This window comes from Harpia harpyja, chromosome 9 (assembly GCF_026419915.1).
Source record: "Harpia harpyja isolate bHarHar1 chromosome 9, bHarHar1 primary haplotype, whole genome shotgun sequence".
Classification (NCBI taxonomy): Eukaryota; Metazoa; Chordata; class Aves; order Accipitriformes; family Accipitridae; genus Harpia; species Harpia harpyja.
Window position 1 is genome coordinate 18553626 of NC_068948.1, and position 19757 is coordinate 18573382.

At 39.0% G+C, this 19757-nt stretch overlaps 2 protein-coding genes across 21 annotated transcripts in view; one reads left to right on the forward strand and one right to left on the reverse strand.

Moving 5' to 3' along the window:
* Positions 1-13256, reverse strand: part of RPGRIP1L (RPGRIP1 like) — an 84748-nt gene extending 71492 nt beyond the window's left edge. For 11 of the 17 annotated variants that reach the window (XR_008236689.1, XR_008236690.1, XR_008236691.1 and 8 more), the window contains exons 1-4: positions 11704-11832; positions 7288-7379; positions 6353-6497; positions 2768-3066 (exon numbers count right to left, since the gene is read on the reverse strand). Coding sequence is in view for 12 of the 17 variants with exons in the window: in XM_052797293.1 (XP_052653253.1) it covers positions 2768-3066; positions 6353-6497; positions 7288-7372 (529 nt within the window). In the remaining 5 variants the exon portion in view is untranslated. Of the gene's footprint in view, positions 1-902; positions 994-2767; positions 3067-6352; positions 6498-7287; positions 7380-11703; positions 11833-12096 lie in introns of those variants that run through there. The other 6 variants (XR_008236693.1, XM_052797304.1, XM_052797303.1 and 3 more) reach the window with 5 other exon arrangements.
* The window catches only part of FTO (FTO alpha-ketoglutarate dependent dioxygenase), a 261683-nt gene continuing 253954 nt past the window's right edge, over positions 12029-19757 (forward strand). For all 4 annotated transcript variants that reach the window (XR_008236694.1, XM_052797305.1, XM_052797307.1 and 1 more), the window contains exon 1: positions 12029-12092. Coding sequence is in view for 3 of the 4 variants with exons in the window: in XM_052797305.1 (XP_052653265.1) it covers positions 12054-12092 (39 nt within the window). In the remaining variant the exon portion in view is untranslated. The remainder of the gene's footprint in view (positions 12093-19757) is intronic.

Here is a 19757-nt window from a genome sequence, read left to right on the forward strand (position 1 = left end):
AGGTACAACAATACCACCAGGTTCACAAAACGACTGAAAAAAATTTACCTACTTGGCATTTGTGCTGAGGTAACTTGATTTATTTATATGTTTTGAATTTTGATCTTTAAGTATTAAGGTAGTTGTGCTATATACATGTGTATATATATGCCTGGAGCATGTATTTTTTATTTTTGTTCAAATCATGATATCTCTTAGATGGTTGTACTCAATAAAGAAACTAATGAGAGAAACCAGTGAGTATTTAGTGAACATTCATACCTGACCACATCTTTTGGATTGACTTGCTATGGTATTTATAAATCAGCCAAACACAAAGCAGATACAGTAAGGTATATTTATTATTTGTGGATTCATCTTGCCTCTTCATACCCTGGAGACAGCTAAGTTCTCCTGAATTCTTCCAGATATTTTATTTTTGGATAATTGCTCTGAATATTTTCTGATCTGTGCTAAAAATATTTTGAGATTCAGCCTTATGGTTTCACAGAGCAATCTATGAGTCCAGCAGTCTTCACAGATAGGAGGCACATACCTGACACTAGACTGCTAGGTTTATCATCATTAATCAAAAGGGCAGGATGAGAAAACATGCAAGGGAAATACATGAAACATCCTATGCTAATGAATACTACAGAAAATATTCTCTGACCTCCTGGAAGACAACACTACTGTGTTCAAGTTCTGACTATTGGTTAGTAGATTTTTAATAATAGTCTTTACCTTAGAAAGTGTGTTCAATAAACTGCATATTCATAGCACTCAAATTATCAGAATCCCTTCTAGTTTGGACAAGGTCTTAGAACTGAGATAGGCACACTAGAACTTCCGTGAAATTTCTGAACATTATTAGCTGAACTGGATGTTCTATGGACAACTTTTCCCTTTTTTTTTTTTTTTTTTCCTTCCTCATGTTCTCTTCAGTTTAAGAACAACTGCTTCAACCAACATGGCCCCAATCCTAGGTCTGCACAGGACATCTTTGATCTGGACCTGTCCTTATGCCAAGAGAAGTCCTCGCAGCATGCCAGATCAACATTTGATCTTTAATCCTTGAACCAAGTTGCCCTTTTCTCTCTGTTAGCACTGGGTCTAAATAAATTTGTTATATTTCTACACTATGTTTGCACTGTTAAAACAAACAAACAAAAATTGATTTTGGGAATAAAACTGCCTAATTCATGATTGTCCTGGTTTCGGCTGGGATAGAGTTAATTTTCTTTCCGGTAGCTGGTATAGTGTTGTTTCGGATTTAGTAGGAGAAGAATGTTGATAGCACACCGATGTTTTCAGTTCTTGCTAAGTGGTCTTTACACTAAGTCAAGGATTTTTTAGCTTCTCATGCCCCGTCAGCAAGAAGACTGGAGGGGCACAAGAAGTTAGGAGGGGACACAGCCAGGGCAGCTGACCCAAAGTAGCCAAAGGGATATTCCATACCATATGACGTCATGGCCAGTATGTAACTGGGGGGGGTGGGGTGCCCAGCGGGGGCGGATCACTGCTCGGGAACTAACTGGGCATCAATTGGCAAGTAACTGCATAGTGCATCACTTGTTTTGTATATTCCAATTCTTTTTTTATTATTATTGTCATTTTATTATTATTATTATCATTATTATTATTTTCTTCCTTTCTGTCCTATTAAACTGCCTTCATCTCAACCCATGAGTATTACTTTTTTTCAATTCTCTCCCCCATCCCACTGTGGGGGGAGGGGGGGGGAATTAACAAGCAGCTGCGTGGTGCTTAGTTGCTGGCCAGGCTTAAACCACGACTATGATATAAAGTGTGAAAATATAGGTGTTATTAAAATGTCAAAACTTGCACTATATTCAAATTAAAAAGTAAAGAAGAGCCAATTGCTTTTTATTGCCTGTCTAAAAACATGAGAATTATTTCTGTTTTCATATACCTGAATAATCAATGTAACCAAAATAAAGACTGGTGGGAAGGTGAGATGGAGGAAGAAACCATTATATAACTGTCCATCAGCCTGATCCATAGTTTATAGAAGTTAAGGAGACAATTCTGCTGACTCAGTTTTGAATCATGGCCATAGCTGTCTTTTTTTTTTTTTTTAAACACATTATCTGTACAGTGTATAAGTTAACTGAATACAACTACCTCTACAAATGTTCATATGAAAATAGAAAGGTTTTAAAGTGTAATTTCCAAATGTAGCTACCATAAATAAAGGACTAAGAGTGAGACTGACTTAAGCAGCAAGTCTTGACAGTAAAAAGCATCATTAAAGATGGCTGCATTGTGGTATTTGCTTTCAAAAGTCCACACATGTAATAGATTTTTCAAGTCTGCAGTGTTGTGCACACATGTATCAAGAGACTAGAGCAAACCTTGACATTAAAAAAGGAAAAACATGTTGAACCAAACTACAGATGTAAAACTTTGTTATAACATGATAACGCTAAACTTTTTCATATACTCCTTTTATAAGTCTTTAACATGCACAGAAGTTATACTAAGAAAGTCCCCTGGTTTTAACTATTAGATAAATTGCTTGATAACTACTTTATTTTCAAATGTGTACTTTTGTTTTACCCATACCACTGCAGATTCTCAAAACAAGGACTTCAAAGGAAAAAAAGTTATCATGACTGCTATAAATAAATACAAGAAAAAGAACAATCTTTCTGCCTACAGGTACTATTGCTCACTGATGAACAGAAGAGAGTATGTACTTGCTACAGTGGAGCAATAATTAGTGGTACCTATATAAACTACTATTTTTAATAAATGTGAATTATACCTTTCTTTGCGTGCTCCGGCATGCCAGCAGCCTCACTCACTTTTTTGAGACCAGTGTTAATACGAGATTGAACATAGCTGTACGAACAAGGCCTATGGCCTTGAATCTGGAGCTGCTGTTTAGTTGAAATGAGTTTGCTGCGGAGGCTCTCATTTTGTTTCTCAAGCTCACGAATTCTCTCTTGCAAATGCTCAATCATTTCTTCCAGCTCCACAGCCTGACCCAGCCGCTTGGGGCCGCCACCAACCTGTTCAGACCTTTTTTTATCATTAACAAGCCGTATTAATTTAGTGGCCATTCTGGGGAAAATAATAAAAAAAGATGAAAAAGAATGTGAAAAGTCAGCATAAAAAGCATTCTGTTGAAAGGAACATAATCACCGTGAAGACTTCAGTATAGAACCTGAATAATAAATTTCAGGTTTTGATATAACTATTACTGCCCGTGAAGAACTCTTTGAAGATAATTGAAACCACTGTGCAGCAATCTGCTTTATAGCACTGACAAATAACAGTTTCCTAAGGCTTATCATTTAAGGTTAGTAAAGGGAGGACACATATTTACTCCATATGCTGCTTAAATGTAATTTTTAACACATGACCTTATATAGGAACCTCTGCATGCTGTTAAGTAAAGTTACAGATTTGGGACGTGGTGGGGCAAACTATAAAAGTTACAATTCCACAAAACATTCAACGATTGAAAGAATGCTAATAATATGCAACATTCCAATGATATATCTTTTCTAGTATTTTAGGATATAAATATTATTTCAGTTCTAAAGTGGTTAAAATATATAGGTGGAGATATTTAAGAAGGTACTCCGGAAAAAGAGACTTAATAGTTCTCATTACCATACTCAATTTTATACTTGGGAAATATTACCAATGTGCTTCAGAGAAGGAACGGTTAGCTGAAGAGTATAATTAGATACAGAGGGTATGGTTTTCATCTGTCTTTAAAAGGATACAAATTTTGCTTTTGGCATCTCAAGAGTTGTACCTTTGATTTCCTTTAGTTTTGATAAACATTGGTAAGCTAGAACAAAAGGCAGAGAGGGCACATGGGAGTGATGTAATATACAAGAACAAAAAACATACCCAGCAGTGAATGGAAAAAACTTGGCATATAAAGAAAGAAAAGGTGGCTTTGATGATAGAGACAAGTTCAAGACTTTACAAAATTGGTCGCACATCTTCAAGACCTGTATCTAGTTTACAGAGAATCTATTTTTGCAGGCCCAGAAAGAAAACTGAAAATAAGGACACACTTCATTTGTTTAAAGGGGCTTGTTTTATTTTTGTATACTTGTGGACAGAAGCTTCTACTTAAAAGAACAAAAGTGAAACAAAAAAAATCCGTAATAACTTTAGGATGTCACAGAATGTTTCTTGCCTGTAAGCAAGTTTTTTTGTTTATTTGGTTTTTTTCAATGTACTACTGCAAATTCATTCCAAACTTTTAGTTACAAGGGTTTTGGCATGAGGCATGCTGGGAAAGAAATAGAGCTTGAAGAGTTAAGATTTTTCCTCTAGCAGTCTAGACAAACACTGTATTTTATATTTTCTGTGCCTTAAAATATTAATTCAGGTATTCCAATTTGGACATTCCATGTAAATTTACCTAAGTGGATGATGAGTGCATTTGATAGGTCATCTAACAAACACAGGAAATGCCATTTGGAATAAGCAAACAATTCATTTGTTCCACCACCTTGTATTTGACAATAGCCTGACAGAAAAGATGGAAGTTCTGTCATGCTGGTCAATTTGTTCCTGACTCACTGAATACCAAGTCAAAAGGAAAGAATGTTTTGGATTTCAGAAAAGTATGAAGTAGTCCCACCTACAGAGGCAGTATCTTCAGATGCCCTTTCATTAATTGGTTAGCTTCTGTCCAGAAGCTAGCTGCTTAGATGCAGCAACATTTTATTAGCTGTTTAACATCTGTCAGTGACATAGACAGTGGGATTGAGCGCACCCTCAGCAAGTTCGCCGATAACACCAAGCTGTGTGGTGAGGTTGACACGCTGGAGGGAAGGGGTGCCATCCAGAGGGGCCTTGACAGGCTTAAGAGGTGGCCCCATGTGAACTTCATGAAGTTCAACAAGGCCAAGTGCAAGGTCCTGCATTTGGGTTGGGGCAATCCCACACACAAATACAGGCTGGGCGATGAGTGGATTGAGAGCAGCCCTTCGGAGAAGGACTTGGGGGTATTAGTGGATGAAAAACTGAATATGAGCCAGCAATATGCACTCACAGTCCAGAAAGCCAATCACATTCTGGGCTGCATCAAAAGAAGTGTGGCTAGCAGATTGAGGGAGGTGATTCTGCCCCTCTACTGCACTCTCGGGAGACCCCATGTGGAATACTACGTTCAGCTCTGGGGTCCCCAGCATAAGAAGGACATGGACCTGTTGGAGCAAGTCCAGAGGAGGGCCATGAAGATGATCGGGGGCTGGAGCACCTCCCCAATGAGGACAGGCTGAGAGAGTTGAGGTGTTTTAGCCTGGAGAAGAGAAGGCTCTGGGGAGACCTTATAGCAGCCTTCCAGTACCTAAAGGGGGCCTACTGGAAAGATGGGGAGGGACTCTTTAACAGGAAGTGTAGTGATAGGATGAGGGGTAATGGTTTTGAACTGAAAAGAGGGTAGATTATATTAAATATCAGGAAAAAATTCTTTACTGTGAGGGTGGTGAGACACTGGAACAGGTTGCCCAGAGAAGTTGTGGATGTCCCATCCCTGAAAATGTTCAAGGCCAGGCTGGATGGGGCTTTGAGCAACCTGGTCGGGTGGAAGGTGTCCCTGCCTATGGCAGGGGGGTTTGAACTAGATGATCTTCAAGGTCCCTTCCAACCCAAGCCATTCTATGATTCTATAAGTACAGCACAACATGAACACAGAGTCACAGTGCTTTTGGATTAATTAGCCCTCCTGGAATATAGCAATACCATGAACAGTTCTGCTGAGTCCAGCACAGCATTAAGTTTAACAATAAGCCTGAAGTTGCTTGCATATGTTTGGGTACACTGGGTACTGTGCTCCCCATGGTACTTGGGACTTCTTCAACGAAGTTATCTATTACCCTGAATAAAGGAGAGCTGATCATAATTATAAAGACATTTTAGGGCTAACTAGAGCCCATCTAAAAGGCTAGATGTTAGTCAACTTCTTGGAGGACAGAGAAGGAGAAAAAAGGGGCAGAATCTCTCTCTATAGGCCCTTTGATTCTAGGATGAAATTCCTGATGAATAATTAGGCTTTTATAGCCTCTTCTTCAGTTCTCAGAATACCTGTTATATTTGTACTCAGACAGCATAGCTATGAACCCAAGGTACCAACTCCGAAGTGGTGGATAGCAGTGCACCTCTCTACATGGAGATCTAATACTGTCCACTGCAAAAAATATCGCACATACCACAGAGACAACCAGAAATCAATACAAAAATTAATTCCAATGAGTGACTTTTGCTGCTGCTTTAAAAAGTACTCTGAGAGAAATCAGCATGATTTTTAATTTGTTGATAATGCTTTAAGGGGCAAAAACGTTACTGTGAGCTAAAATAAAAACATTAAAACCCATACCTTTTAATTTTCTCCTCTTGCTTATTTGCATGCTGTTTGAGTAAGATGTTCTCATCATGTAAACGAAGAAATCTGTCTTCTAGTTCCTCTCGACTGATTCGCGATACAGCTTGTCGAGATTTTACATTCTGTGTAGTTGATGATTCTACCCAAACCAAAGACAACTTTAAATTACCTTCAATACATTCAACAACATGTAATCCAAAGTCTAACTCATTTTGAAATACTGAAAAAAAAAAATTAAAATTTTAAAGTAACTTGATATTTTACACTTGTATGACTCTGTTGATTAATTTTTTCAGATTTATTGGCATATTAATAACTTCCTTTTTCCTCCCTCTTACAGATGAAATAAGTAATTCAAATGATATAGCAAACCGATTACCTACTAGATAACACAAACGAAATAGTTTAGCAAGTAACAAGGTACTGTCAAACATACTACTTAAAAAAAAATAACATGAACATTACCACAGAGATGCTTTTTAATCTGTTTCAAAGTTAACGTACTCTCTTGAAGCTTGAAAAAATTAACTCATAATTCTGTAAATTTACTCAGATACAAGACTAAGCCCAGTTCCATTCTAATAGCAGCTGAGTAACATATCAGAATTGCATAGTACTTTTGGTTCCCATTTTGTTAAATGGGTCTGGCCTTGTCCTCAATTCAGCAAAAAAGTCCTCTTTTCTTCTGGAAGGATGAACTTTATAGCTCAATGAGATTTCCAGTTTTTAGCACCTCATAGCAACTCCCCTCTTATAACAAGCAACATGAACACAGAATGGGTCATAGTATCTTTCAGAACTTAACCCAGATTTTGAATGGTATTTGAACTTAATTTTGTGAGTGGGAATGTCAGAAACATTTTTAGAAAGAAACTTAAGAAGCCACTGATCAAAGTCTGTAACTGTAATAAATAGCAGCTGGTACAAACCTTGTAATCCTCCAATTCCAGCTAGAGTTAGACCTACGTCTCTCACAGGCAGGTCCCCCACAGTTTCATCAGCTGGAACAGACATAGCTTATCTATGGATAACAAAATTCAAATGAAATTCTTCTCCATCTGTAACTGAAACTGCAAGACTAGAATGAACTACAATACATCATATAAAATGAACGAAAAAGTAATGACAGATTCACTGAAATGACAGATTCGTACGTTACTGTAAATGCTCCTATCTCAATTGTATCGCTCAGAGGACAACCTCAACTTTCAAGTTAAATGTTAAATCAGTTTTAATCTGTGTACAAAATATGGCTTCTTTGTTATGCAATAGCTCCAACTGTATTTAATGTATGTAGAATTAGTTTTTTTTAAGTTCTAGTTCTGTTGTCTTCAGCAGTCTTCAGCAATCTTTGGGCTAAGGCCATATTTTTAAGTGCATGTGGGAGGGGGACCTGGGGGGGGTGGTGTTCATTTTTTTAATTGTTTGTTTGTTCATTTTAAGACAGGTCAAAGCTTAAAGCATCAACTGGTAGATAAGTAATGCCATCTTCTACATTTTGAATGGGACTCTTTGAAACGGAGGTGCTGGGGGTTATGAAGTCATTTCAGTATTGCCTACCATTCTTAGTCTTCTTTCAATCATTGTCATAAGAGAAATTACTTTCTAAGGTAGAGACTCTCCTATGAATGATTCTCATAAATACGAACACATTTCTTTCTTGAGGCCACAGAAAGCTTAGCTGCATGACGAAGTGAGATTAGGAAAGTATTAATGTGAGAAAGTACTACATTTGTTTCAGTGTAATATATGAAGAAACTCGTTAACAACTACTGTTTCTTTCTTCTCTTCCAGTGCAGAAGATTAGATGTCAGCCACATAGTCAAGTAAGGCTGAAACAGCATGCAAAGAGAGACATGAAGTCCTTTGGACAGTCTTTTTTCCCCCCTATTGTTGCACACTTCAGGTGATATAAATCCTTAGTGAATCTAAAAACATCTAGGAAAGCATTGGAATGTTACTAAAGACCTGCATCAGAGGACAGAAGTGACACAGTATAATCCACAAACATTCCATGAAGTATCTGTTAATTCTATCCTAACCGAAACTGCTGCTAAAGATATGCCTGTCTTCTACCAGTAAAGTCTTCTATCATAAAAAGGTCTCCTTAGGGCTTTGTCCAAAAGGAATGAAAAGGATTAATGGAAGATTAGATTCCAGCAAGTCAATCTTGCTTTCAATCTTTTGTTTTGTCATCACTAAAATTTAGGATAAAGTATTATTTCCAGCTTTCACTGTTTATAACAACCTGAACACATTTTTCTTTCATGTGGAACAAATGCTTCCTTGTCATGACTGTTGAAATGCCTGAACTGATCTACCATTGTAGATTAGCAATAAGTTTCAATGCTCTCAGTTACAGAAACAGAATACTTCATGACGTTGAGGTCCATGGCATGCAGCCATTGTAACCAATGGCACAATTCTAATGACAGATACATATCTACTAGAATCCAGCTCCCCGGCGTTCTCAGCTCTTTTTGTGTTATTCACACAAATCCCCCAAAACTTTTTTGTAATTTGTTAAATTAGCACTATCTGCAGTCATTGACTTCACTCAGGTCTAGGTTCATTACTGCAGTCATTATTATACGCCACTGTATCAATATCACTACAGCAATTGAGATTAAAGTGAAACAGAAACCTTTACCTCTAGATGATCAGTCCAAATTTGGCTTATGATGGTGGCAACAAGAAGATGCTACCATTATATGTCTTTCTAGAATGTGGTTATCTTAGTCTTCACAAATCAAAAATGAAGGGGTTTTTGGCAAATTTCAGAGAGGTCAAGAGCTAAACAAATATTTTATCAACACAACTCCACAATGTTTGTCATCTAGCAAAATCAAGTTTCAAAAACCATAGCACAATAATAGGCACAGGCAAACATTACTGGTTTTCACTATTTGCCACTTGCTAAAGAAACTTTGCTATGGATATCTGCCTGTTATTTTCAGTCTGAAAGAAATATATTCGTTTAAAAAACAAAGACAAAACAACACATGCTTATCCCTCAAATAAACAAACAAAAAACCCCTTGTCAGTAGTAATCCATTACTGGCTGCAGCAAAAACACAGAAATATTTAAGTTGCAAGCAAATAAATATAGCAGGGCTGGACAGGAAAGCCAGTTTTTACCGGCAACTTGACATGACTTGAAGTGACAAAATAAAACTGCTATAAATCTAAATCCCAAAAACTTAGAAAGGTGAAATTTTCAAAAGTAAAAGGAAGAATTATTTGTTTCATTTTCATTACAAAGTGACAGAAATGAAGTATTCAGCTTTCTTTTCTGTCCTAGGCCACAGGAAAAGAAAAAAAAAATTAACTGTTTTTATGAAAAAGAGTGTTTTTAGATAGAAACAGTACAAACCTGCCTCCTGATTTTAGGGAGGCAAAAATATACTTACAGATTTAGAATTTGGCCTGGCAATTTATTTGCCTCATCAGTAACGTAAGAACTACCTGTGTCTTCCATAATCACTAACATCCATCACTTCTGCTGCTTCTTCGAGAAAGGACACTTCAAACAGCAAATCATGTGTTACATATGTTACAGTTACTTTTTGAATATTAGGTCAGTGTCAATCACAAACACTGAAACAAAATTACTTTCCTTGCAGTCAACAGTTCCAGCATTGTTTCTAAAAGCATATGAGATTTCTCCACAGAGTTCCATATTACTTCTTTGGAAAGCATTTCCAAAGCGATTAAATCTGACAAAACTGTACAGCAACATTGCTACAAAAGTGATTGTACTTAAGAGTCCACCATTTCCTAAAATAAAGCATAATAAAGCAAAAGAGATATAAATTTGTATTTGCATCTGGACAGATCCACATGCCATGCTGAACCTCAACAACTTAACAATTCTTATTTCCAAAAAAGGTCACCCTACAGTCACTTCAGCACTTCTTGTTCCTAAAAAATAAAAAAGAAAAACCCTTCACATACAAAGAGAGGAAAATTTTCCATATCTCTGGGATTAACCTATAAGAATTTCAAGGTTGGTATAAGCAAGAATTTTAGATATAATTACTGAAGTTAAAGAAACCATAACTTTCTTATATACTGCACTATTACAAAACTGGTGCTATCACCACCTGTATCTGACGAATTACTACAAAAAACCACATATAAGTTTGCAGTGTTACCCAAGACCAGATAAGCGTGAATACTTAAAGTATCAGATCTCATGCTTTAGGTTCAAATTCTTATGTAACTCACAGAAGCATACTGTTCTCGCTGCATCATTCAAATGTGGCAAAACTGAGGAGGGATTACTTAAATTTCCAAAAGTTCTCAGCCAGTGGGGGCTAGTTCTCAGCTTGTGGGGTTTCTATTGAAATCATGACAATTACAACACTTAATCATTTCAACAAAGATTTAGAATTTCATTAGTCTTGGCCATGGTCAAGATGATGGTTTTCTTACAAAATCCTACCCCACTTCTCTGGCAGAGGGAAGAAGAAAAAAAAAAAAAAAAAGGGAGAGACAGACCACCCACCTATCTCAGCCTATCACAAAGTATTTCCAGCCTACATTCTTCCTGTATTGATTCCTTAAAGATAAATGTTTGCACCCTATTGGGCCTGGTATCTAAAATAATCTCATTTATTACTTGGTAGGAATATATACACATATCGTCTTTCAAACATCATCTGTTGCAGGGTTGTGAGTTTTAGGAAGTGGAAAGGAAAAAAGAGAGAAGATATGGAAGATATTAGGAAAGGAGATCACGACATCCTGCTGCAGTCTGAGGGAAAAAACATCTCCCAGACCTGTAAATCCTACTGCAACACAGAAAAATCAAAACAACCGTGTCTTGCCTTCAAGATGTTTTACAAGTGCTTTCCAAATTTTTCTTCAGCTCCGTCAGTTCCGACAATAACTTACACGACTGGCGGGGGCAGGGAGGAAAGGTAGCGTTTGCCTCCTGAAGGAACGCCTACACTCCCCGTTTTTTCCCGCCCTCGGGCACAGGAACACAGCTCCTGCTGGAGTCCAACAGCCTTTCTACAATACGTAACAGAGGCCACAACTGAGGAGGGCTATAGGGCTACTTTTAAAAAAAAGGGCGAGGCTCCCTGCCTCTTCCCACGGGCGCTGAGCCGCGAGCGAGAGAGCCTCACAGATCTGAAACAAGCGCTTCGGGAGCGCAGCCCCAGGCCGGGCCCCGCCTCGGCACGGGAGAGCGCCGACCCCCCGCTCCTCAGCGACTCCGGCTCCCCGGGCTGGGGACACCCCCGCGTCGAGACATGGCACCACATCCCCCTGAGTAGCTCCAGTATCGCTGTCCTCCCCCCGCCGTGCCCCAGAGGAGAAAAAGCTCCCCCCGTACTCACAGCTCCCTGCCAGCCCTATGTCTTCTTTCAGCGTTCTGTTAGCAACTACTCCTGTTGCTACCCAAACGCTTCCACTTCCGGGGACTGCAGGACCCCGCTGCCCGCTGGGACTGGTAGTTCGGGGAGGGCCGAACGCCGCCTCCGCCTCACGCGAGGGACTACAACTCAATTTTCGCCACCAGCTTCCCGCGCCCGTGCCGCGGGGCGTGCCGGGAGTTGTAGTCGCCCTCAAAGCTGCGTGTCGGGCTGGTGGCGGCGGGAGCTGCTCAGCGTAGCTGGGTGAGGACGGCTCTCGTTTCGGGCGGCTGGCTGGCTGGCTGGCCGGCCGGCCGGCCGGCCGAGGCGGCAGCATGAAGAGGAGAGCGGGGGAGCGGGAGAAAGAATTGAAGGTACCTTCTCTTTGCTTCCTGCTCCGCTTCAGCCCTGAGGAGCGTGCCCGTGGCGAGCCCTCTTCCCTGCGGCTGCTGCGCGGCTTGTAGGGCTGCAAGGGGCAGAGGTGAGCCCGCCCGCGCCCCGGCAGCTCCAGCGCTGGAGCGGGAGCCCCGTGCGAGCGGGCTCCGAGGCCGCCGTGAAGTTTATTGTGAAAGGGAAGTAGCCCAAGCACCGAGCTACCTGCCGGGGTTACACAGCCGGGGTGGGGGAGGAGCGGGGGGTGCTAGCGGCGGCTGCTGCTGCCGTCCTGCGCCGCCTGAAGAGCCGCCGCCGCTGCTGCTGCGCGCGCTGGCAACGGCCGCCTCCTCCCCGCCTCTCCGCAGCGGCTTGGAGAGGCCGACGGCAGCGCCTGCCCGGGCCGGAGCCCTGGCAGGGCATGGCCCAGGCTCACGGCCCTTCCCTCGCGGCCTTCCTTTCAAGTCGCTTTGGTTAAGCGTGCCCTGTGCGTGTGAAGTAGTCGTCGGTGCCTCGGGGGATGGGGCCCGGAGGAGGGGCTGCCAGGTCGGTGCGGGAGGGCTGGTGGGAGTTCCGGCGCGGCTGAGGGCTGTCCGCCTGCTTGGGGCCGGGCTGGCTTGGCAGTGGTGCTCTAATGAACTCGGAAGTCTCGGATTCCCCTCTCCCTTTAAAGAGGGGATCCTCGTCCAGCTTTAACGGTAGCTAGTAATAAAGATTTTTACCATCTGGGCAAGGTATTTCGATTTAAAAAGGAGTTCTGTGGTGTTACCTGGGAAAAATTGTACAAGGAAATATATGTTTGTTTTTGTCAAAACATTCCTAGTGAGGCCATGTGTTATGTAACTGCACTTTTATTTTCAAATTTAAAAGTGCTCTTAAGCTACACTGCTCTGCACCAAGCTTAACCTAAGTAGACATTTTTAAGTCTCTTATAGCACCCTAGCTTTATAATGTTTTTTCTCGTTAATGTTTTTAGCTGTGATGCTGTTACATGCTTACATTGAAGAGAAGACGTAATTATACTGTGTAAGCAAACAGCATTGCTGAATGTTTTGCTGTTTTGGGTGCCTTTGAAGGGCTTGTTTCTACCACGTTGTACAATAGTTGGCTGCAACTCTTGATGGTTGTTGTACCTCTGCTGATTTTGTTTACAAAATAGTAGTACAGAGAAGCAGGAAGTTACTTGTTTGAAAGCATAATGCTGGTTAATGAAAGGAAGGCTAATTCCATTATAAATTTAGGAAAAGCTTCCTAAGATGGTAGTCTGGTTCACCTGTCTCTGCGTACAGAACATACTGGTTTTGATATTGCTATTATTTTACAATTTAACATTAAAGATTATTTCACTACAGGGGCAGCGAAAAGGTCTGACCTAAGTTTGCAACTAAATATTTTAGTAGAAAAATAACTTTAAAGCCTGTTCACAGTAGTAAGATCCTTAACAACTCTTTAAGGACAACCTAGTCATTTTGTAATTAGTCTTTCTGCTGTCCCTCATCGCTGAAGGACGGGAACTTCAGAGTGTTTTGTGTTCTGCTCTTTCCATATACGTGAAAACACGTGCTGATGTAAGCTGCTCCATCCAATCCGATGTAATTACGTTGCAGAAAAAACCCCAACCCATACCTTTTTTAGCCTGCACATTTATGCTATCCATCCAAGGGCTTTTGTCTTTGCAATATATCTGAAACATATTTGGGAATCATTTGCATTAGGAGAATAATTGCCATTGATGAGATAATAATTCAAGGATATGTGTGAGGGAGTAAGAGGATGGAACTGTAAACTACACTGGCAAAGGCTGTAGGAGAAGGCGGCACCTGAAGAGGCATCAGAAGAGCAATGTTTAAGAAAAACTCAAGGAAGCTAGAGTGAAAGAGTACTGCCTTAGACACATCTAGATGTTGTAGGTGCACAGAGAAGGTTGAAAATTAAGAAGAGATCCTTATGGAGAATTTAGAGGTGTGAATACTTATAGGATGCCTTAGGGGGTTGTTGTAAGTTGGGTACTGCTCGAGACAAACTTTGAGTATATTGAAAGTGAAACAAAAGGAGCCTGTAGAATGTCTTAGAATAAAGTATGCCAAAGGAGAAGGCAGCAATGGGAGAAGGAGGGGTTATACAAGAAGAAATGTATGCTTTCTTTTCACGGGAGCATCCTCATACTGGTATTGTTTTATACAACTTAATTAGAAATGTAATCTTTGGGCTCCTGGCACTATGTCAATTCACCCTTCAGTCCCTAGGTTTAACTGTTGTTTGTTTATGTTGCTCACCTAAGAAATACTGAAGGCAAAGGAAGTGTGTATTTATTGTAGTAGTTCTGCCAAGACTTCCATTTAGGTCCTGATCAAAATTATTCATAGCAAACCAAATATTAGTGAGGCTAACCTGACCTCTTCTGGAGAGTAAGATTTATGAGGCCTACTAATGAGAGGGAAGTGGTTGGACAGAGAAGCTGGTTGGATTATGTATCTCCTGGCAGTGCCTCTGTTCTGGAGAATTAAGTCCTGAATAAAAGTTCTTGTTTTGCTATAATTATATACACTTAAATGCTATCTATCAGAAACCCGGTGAATGGCTCTTGCTTTGTAATTATGCAGTGTGTTTCTTATATGTGATAAGCTGTTCTCTCTCTCAAATTTTCATGTGTATAGCAAGCTTTGATTTATGCTGTTATAGAAGAACATTTCTGTTCCAAGTACATGTGGTAGAAATTCTTTAGAGTGCAATGCTGTCATATAGCAACTTCCACTTTGCAGATCACTCAATTGGATTGAGTAAGATTGAGTGTGTAGCAGAAATGAGATTGTTTATACTAGTATTTGGTGTTCTAAGCCCAAGAGGAGGAGGACACAAATTCATTCTTAGGAAGAGGGTCTGAAAAAAACTGGGAGACAATAGCCAGAAGTTAATTACTCAGCTGTCTTAAACACCATGTTGGGGATGCGAGTGTCCTCTGGAATATTTCTCTGAGTCTTAAATGGACAGCAAACCATGATTATTCTGAAGTTTCTAAAGACATCTTTAGAGATGTTGTATGCCATCAGCTTCTCTGGTCTTCCCTATAGCAAATATTACTTCTGTGCATAAAACCAGAGCTGTTAGAGTAGATGTTGCTCATTAGCTGGAAAGGCATTTTAATGAAACAGTCCATTGGGAGTGCATTTCATTTGTTTGTTTAAACTTAGAATTCAGTTTTAATTAGTACAGTTTATAGTTATTTTAATTCTTTTTTCTTTACACTGTTGGTCAGAGTTTTGGTCAGCTTGCAGTAAACTTTTTTTTGCTGGGTGAAGAAAAGGTACCACATGAGGTAAAACCAAACATAAACCTCTTATTCAGTAGTCTACTTAGACTATTTTCTCCTTTAAAACTTGGGAAGAAAGCTGTTTTGCTTTTAGAATGTTTATTATCTTGATTAATATTCACAGGTTAGTTAAAAAAGTTAATCTTTAATGTAAGACTGTTCTCAAAACTTACTTAGTCAAAGTTGTTGGGTTTTTTTGAGTAAGTTTCAGTGTGACAGATGTTAAGTTCTAGTAACCATCTTTATATGCTTCCTCTTGCCACTCTGCATATTAAGACCCTGCGTCACTACTGTGTGAAAGATAAGATGCTCAGCTAGTCTGGAGTATTATTTTCTCTTACTTTCAAAGGATTGCATTGACGGGTCTTTGGAATAGACCACTAAGCCCAGTTCACAATTACCTTATGTAGCTGTTTATGCTAATTCACATTACTGTGAAGCCAGAACTGACTACAGTGAATATATTCCACAGACATTACTGTTACGTTTGTACAGCTCCCAGCACAGCTGGGACCCCAATCCAATGAAGTTATTGCTATACAAATAATAAATGCATCAATATACACATGTCTGAATATTCACAAGGGCTTTTACAAAGATATTCATGTCTCACAAATATGAAATTGCACATGTTAGACAAAGTGGCAAGGAAATATAAAGCTTTAAATAACACAAAGCTTTGCATGTATTTTATTTACAAGGAGGAAAAGGGAATATACAGTGTTTTGGCTGAGATTTCAATGAAAGTCTTATTTCCTGCATCATCCTCATTTTTGCAGGCTGGAAAATAATACATGTTTACAAGATAATATAGGTTGCTTCAACATATTAATACTCAGGGAAAAATAGGCAAGTATTCTCAGAGCAGTTAAGAGCAGGGGAATGATTTGAGGATTAATGCTGAAAAATGTCACCTATACCCTGCAATGAAGTATATAAACTTTAACATTGTCTTATCATACTTTGTTCAAATATTACATTATTTTCTTGTTTCCTGTTATTCTTCTGCCTCTTAAGATACAAAAACATACAAAATTTTCTAATTGACAGATTAAATAGATTATTTTAGAAGTTGTATTTAGGAAAATTAAAGTTAATGAAATGGCTTAGATGCAGTTAAATAAGCTTCTTGTCATGTCATATTTCTGCTTAGGTAAATGGTGTGCAGGTTTTAGCAGAATCAGCAGCCAATATGCCAGTAGCAATTATTGTGGTAATCACATTATTGGCCCTTCCCATTATTAATGAGACAATAATTAAGAAATAGTGTTGATAGTCACATAACACATGATTTGTATATTGGAAATGGTCAGGTAGAAGCCTTGCATATGCAGAATAAAATACAAGAAAGAATGAGTGGCAAATGTTCCTTGCTTTTAAATTCATCACATTCCTGCTGCTTAAATTGCCTCAGCTGCTAATGCTGGAACCATTACAGTAATGGACTCAGCAAATGAAGGAGAACCAAGACATACACACTTTATTACTGGAGGGGTAATTTTCTCTTCATCTGTAATAGCAGCAGTGCCTAGTATTGATCAGACCATCAAGATACTAATCCTCTGTAAAATTACTTGTTATAACTGAAAATGTGTTAATCCAAATCAGTCTGTGTCCTGACTTTCTACTTACTATTGAATACAAACTATTAGATGGTTTATTTTTTGTGATTTAAAGCCTTTGTATTGGTAATAGCAGGAGCTTCCTTTGCAAGAGCGCGTGCTTAATCTTAGATATGGCCCAGGGTTGTCTTTTTGTTTTAACTAGAACATCACCCACTTAATTAAGAAGTGCATGTCTATCTTGCTGCTCTGAATTATATTGCTACTTTAGGCTCTGCAGATTTATTAAACATGTTTTACATTCAGTCTCTTGTTTTTGCTGTAAATAAGAACAGATTTATGTTTCACGTGTTAGAATCTTCTAAGATCTTGGAGCTAGGGAAGTGAGGAGCATGGATACTGAAAACACTAATTTATGTTTTGTTGATTGTGGCCTGTAAGGCTGTTGTGTATAAGAGTAATGTGATGTCAAATGCCAGGGGTCTAAAGGTCTTCAGTTTACTTTGATCCTGGTGATCTACTACATCAGACAATGGTATGGGACCTGTGCGTATTCCATATCTGAATATGCACACTTGGGAAGGCTTCTCCTTTTTCTTTTTCTTTCTTTTCTTTTTCCCCTCTGCCTCATCTATTTTTTCATAGTCTTCTATGTTAAGATTATAAGCTTGTGTCTGCTACTTGTATAGCCTCTAGCCAACTAAAATTTTGGCTCTTGCATGCCACAAGTTTAATAGCTGTTACGGGTACACAATACCTCGTAGGACATGGCTGCATGAAATGGTTCCATTAACCCTGACCTTTCATTAGACTTATTAATATGGGCTTCTATCACATGGCAGTCATTGGTATCTTGCCAGCTTATGGGGGGCAAGAAATGTCCTAGAAGTGGGACAAGATGTGAAACTGGTTGCTTATTTTAAAGAATCTGGTAGTGTTCCATGCATTTTAGGAAATTTTTGTTGTTGTAGTGTCAATTAGATTTTTGCTCTGGCAAAATGAACAGCATGTTTGTTTACCTAATTACCCCTCTGCTGTCTTTTTTTGTCATAATTTAACTGATTCAACTTGATTCATTTAGAGAGACTTCACATTTCCTAAAAGGTATTGGAGCACCAATACCTTTACAGGGATTTTGATTCCTTGTCTGCTTCAGAACACTAGATTTTTTTTCCTGCCCCTTCTAATAAAGAATATGAGCAGAGCATATGTTGCTTAATTCCAATTTCCCTATTGAACAGCCTCTTTACTATAATTTTCAAGACAGCAGACTACAAGTGTGTACAGCAAAGCATCTTGTGTGATAATGTGGTGATTTGGGGGAGTTCTTATTCAGCTGAAACCTACACTGCCAAATGTAAGATGAACTTTAAAGTTTTCTGTTGTCTTAGTAAACTTGCAACTAGACTGTTATTAAACATGAGGATGTTCTCAAACAGCAACACTGAGGAAAGAAAACAATCATTTACAAATCCAGTGTTACCTGTGCAGTGTCTAAAAACATGATGATAGTTGTTTACATTCTTTTTCAAATATTTTCTATAATTTGTGGGATTCAGGAAAATTAAATTTACCCAAAAAACGCAAGAGAAACTATGTTGTGGAAATCCTTCCTGTTTTCTGTAGAAAATAAAACTTCATGTGGATTGAATTTTCGGTTTTGAATGAACATCCTTCTGAAGAGAAGTCTTTTGGAAGTTGTTAGCAAGTGATTCAATTTCAGAAAGCCAGGCAGTCTCAGAGGTAGGTCACCCACATCCTGTTGTCTTCTGATTCTGAACTTAGCTTATAAGCTTAGAAGTTTCAGATGGAAATTGGCATTTTTTAAATGAAGCTATAGTGAAATGTCCCTGCTGGAGGTGTAGTACTGGGCCTACTTTCACTTTCATTTATAGATTTGGAAAACATTTAATGAATAATTATTATACTTTTCCCTTTTACAGCAGGTAGGATTCAGTTTCACCTGACCCAGGTTAGTGATAACTAGACAGGCCAAATAGTCAATGCTTAAAACTTGTTTCTGTTCCTAGTGCAATTGGTGATCAAACTTATGCAGCCTTCAGCTGAAGCAGGATTGGGCTCTCAAGATTTTAATAATTCATCCATTTCTTAAATTATTTAATTAACCTTTAATGACCAAGACCGTCCAAAATATCAGGTGATCTTCTTCCCTTCAGTTGAGACTAAAAAGCACTGTAGCGTGTTACTGTATTCTGTTAGGTTCACTACTGAAATGCAAAACATGATTATGAATATTTATTGGCATATAAAGTATGGGACAGATTAAACATATCTTTGAAGCTTTATGGATAGAAAATGATACTGCTGTAATTTCAGAACACTTTTTTTTTTAGTTACTGGAGTCTTACTGTGGGAGGAAACTCTGCTCTACCTTGTTTAGCTTAAAAGTTGTTTTCCTTTGTACACACGCTACACCACTTTCTAAAAGAATTACATCTTTATCTCTTAGAACTTGTTCAGTTTCATTTTGCCCTTTCATCTGCTGCTCATCCCACCATTTTTATTTAAGACTGTAAAGTTAGTTTAGTGTAACTGCTGTTGTCACCTTTGCCCTCAGCTAATCAAATAGTTTACCTTGAGGGAAGCATTTATCTCCCACTTTCATTATTATTATTTTCGTAGCTGTAAAGATATATATTTTATGTCTCCAGAAGGCTGTAACAGTGAAACGAGGTATTGATCTGCTGTATTTGGCAATTTCTTTCCACCTTGCCATCGATATCATGTCAGCCTCTGTCTGTACTGTGGTTGACCTCACAAATAGCTCTTTATGT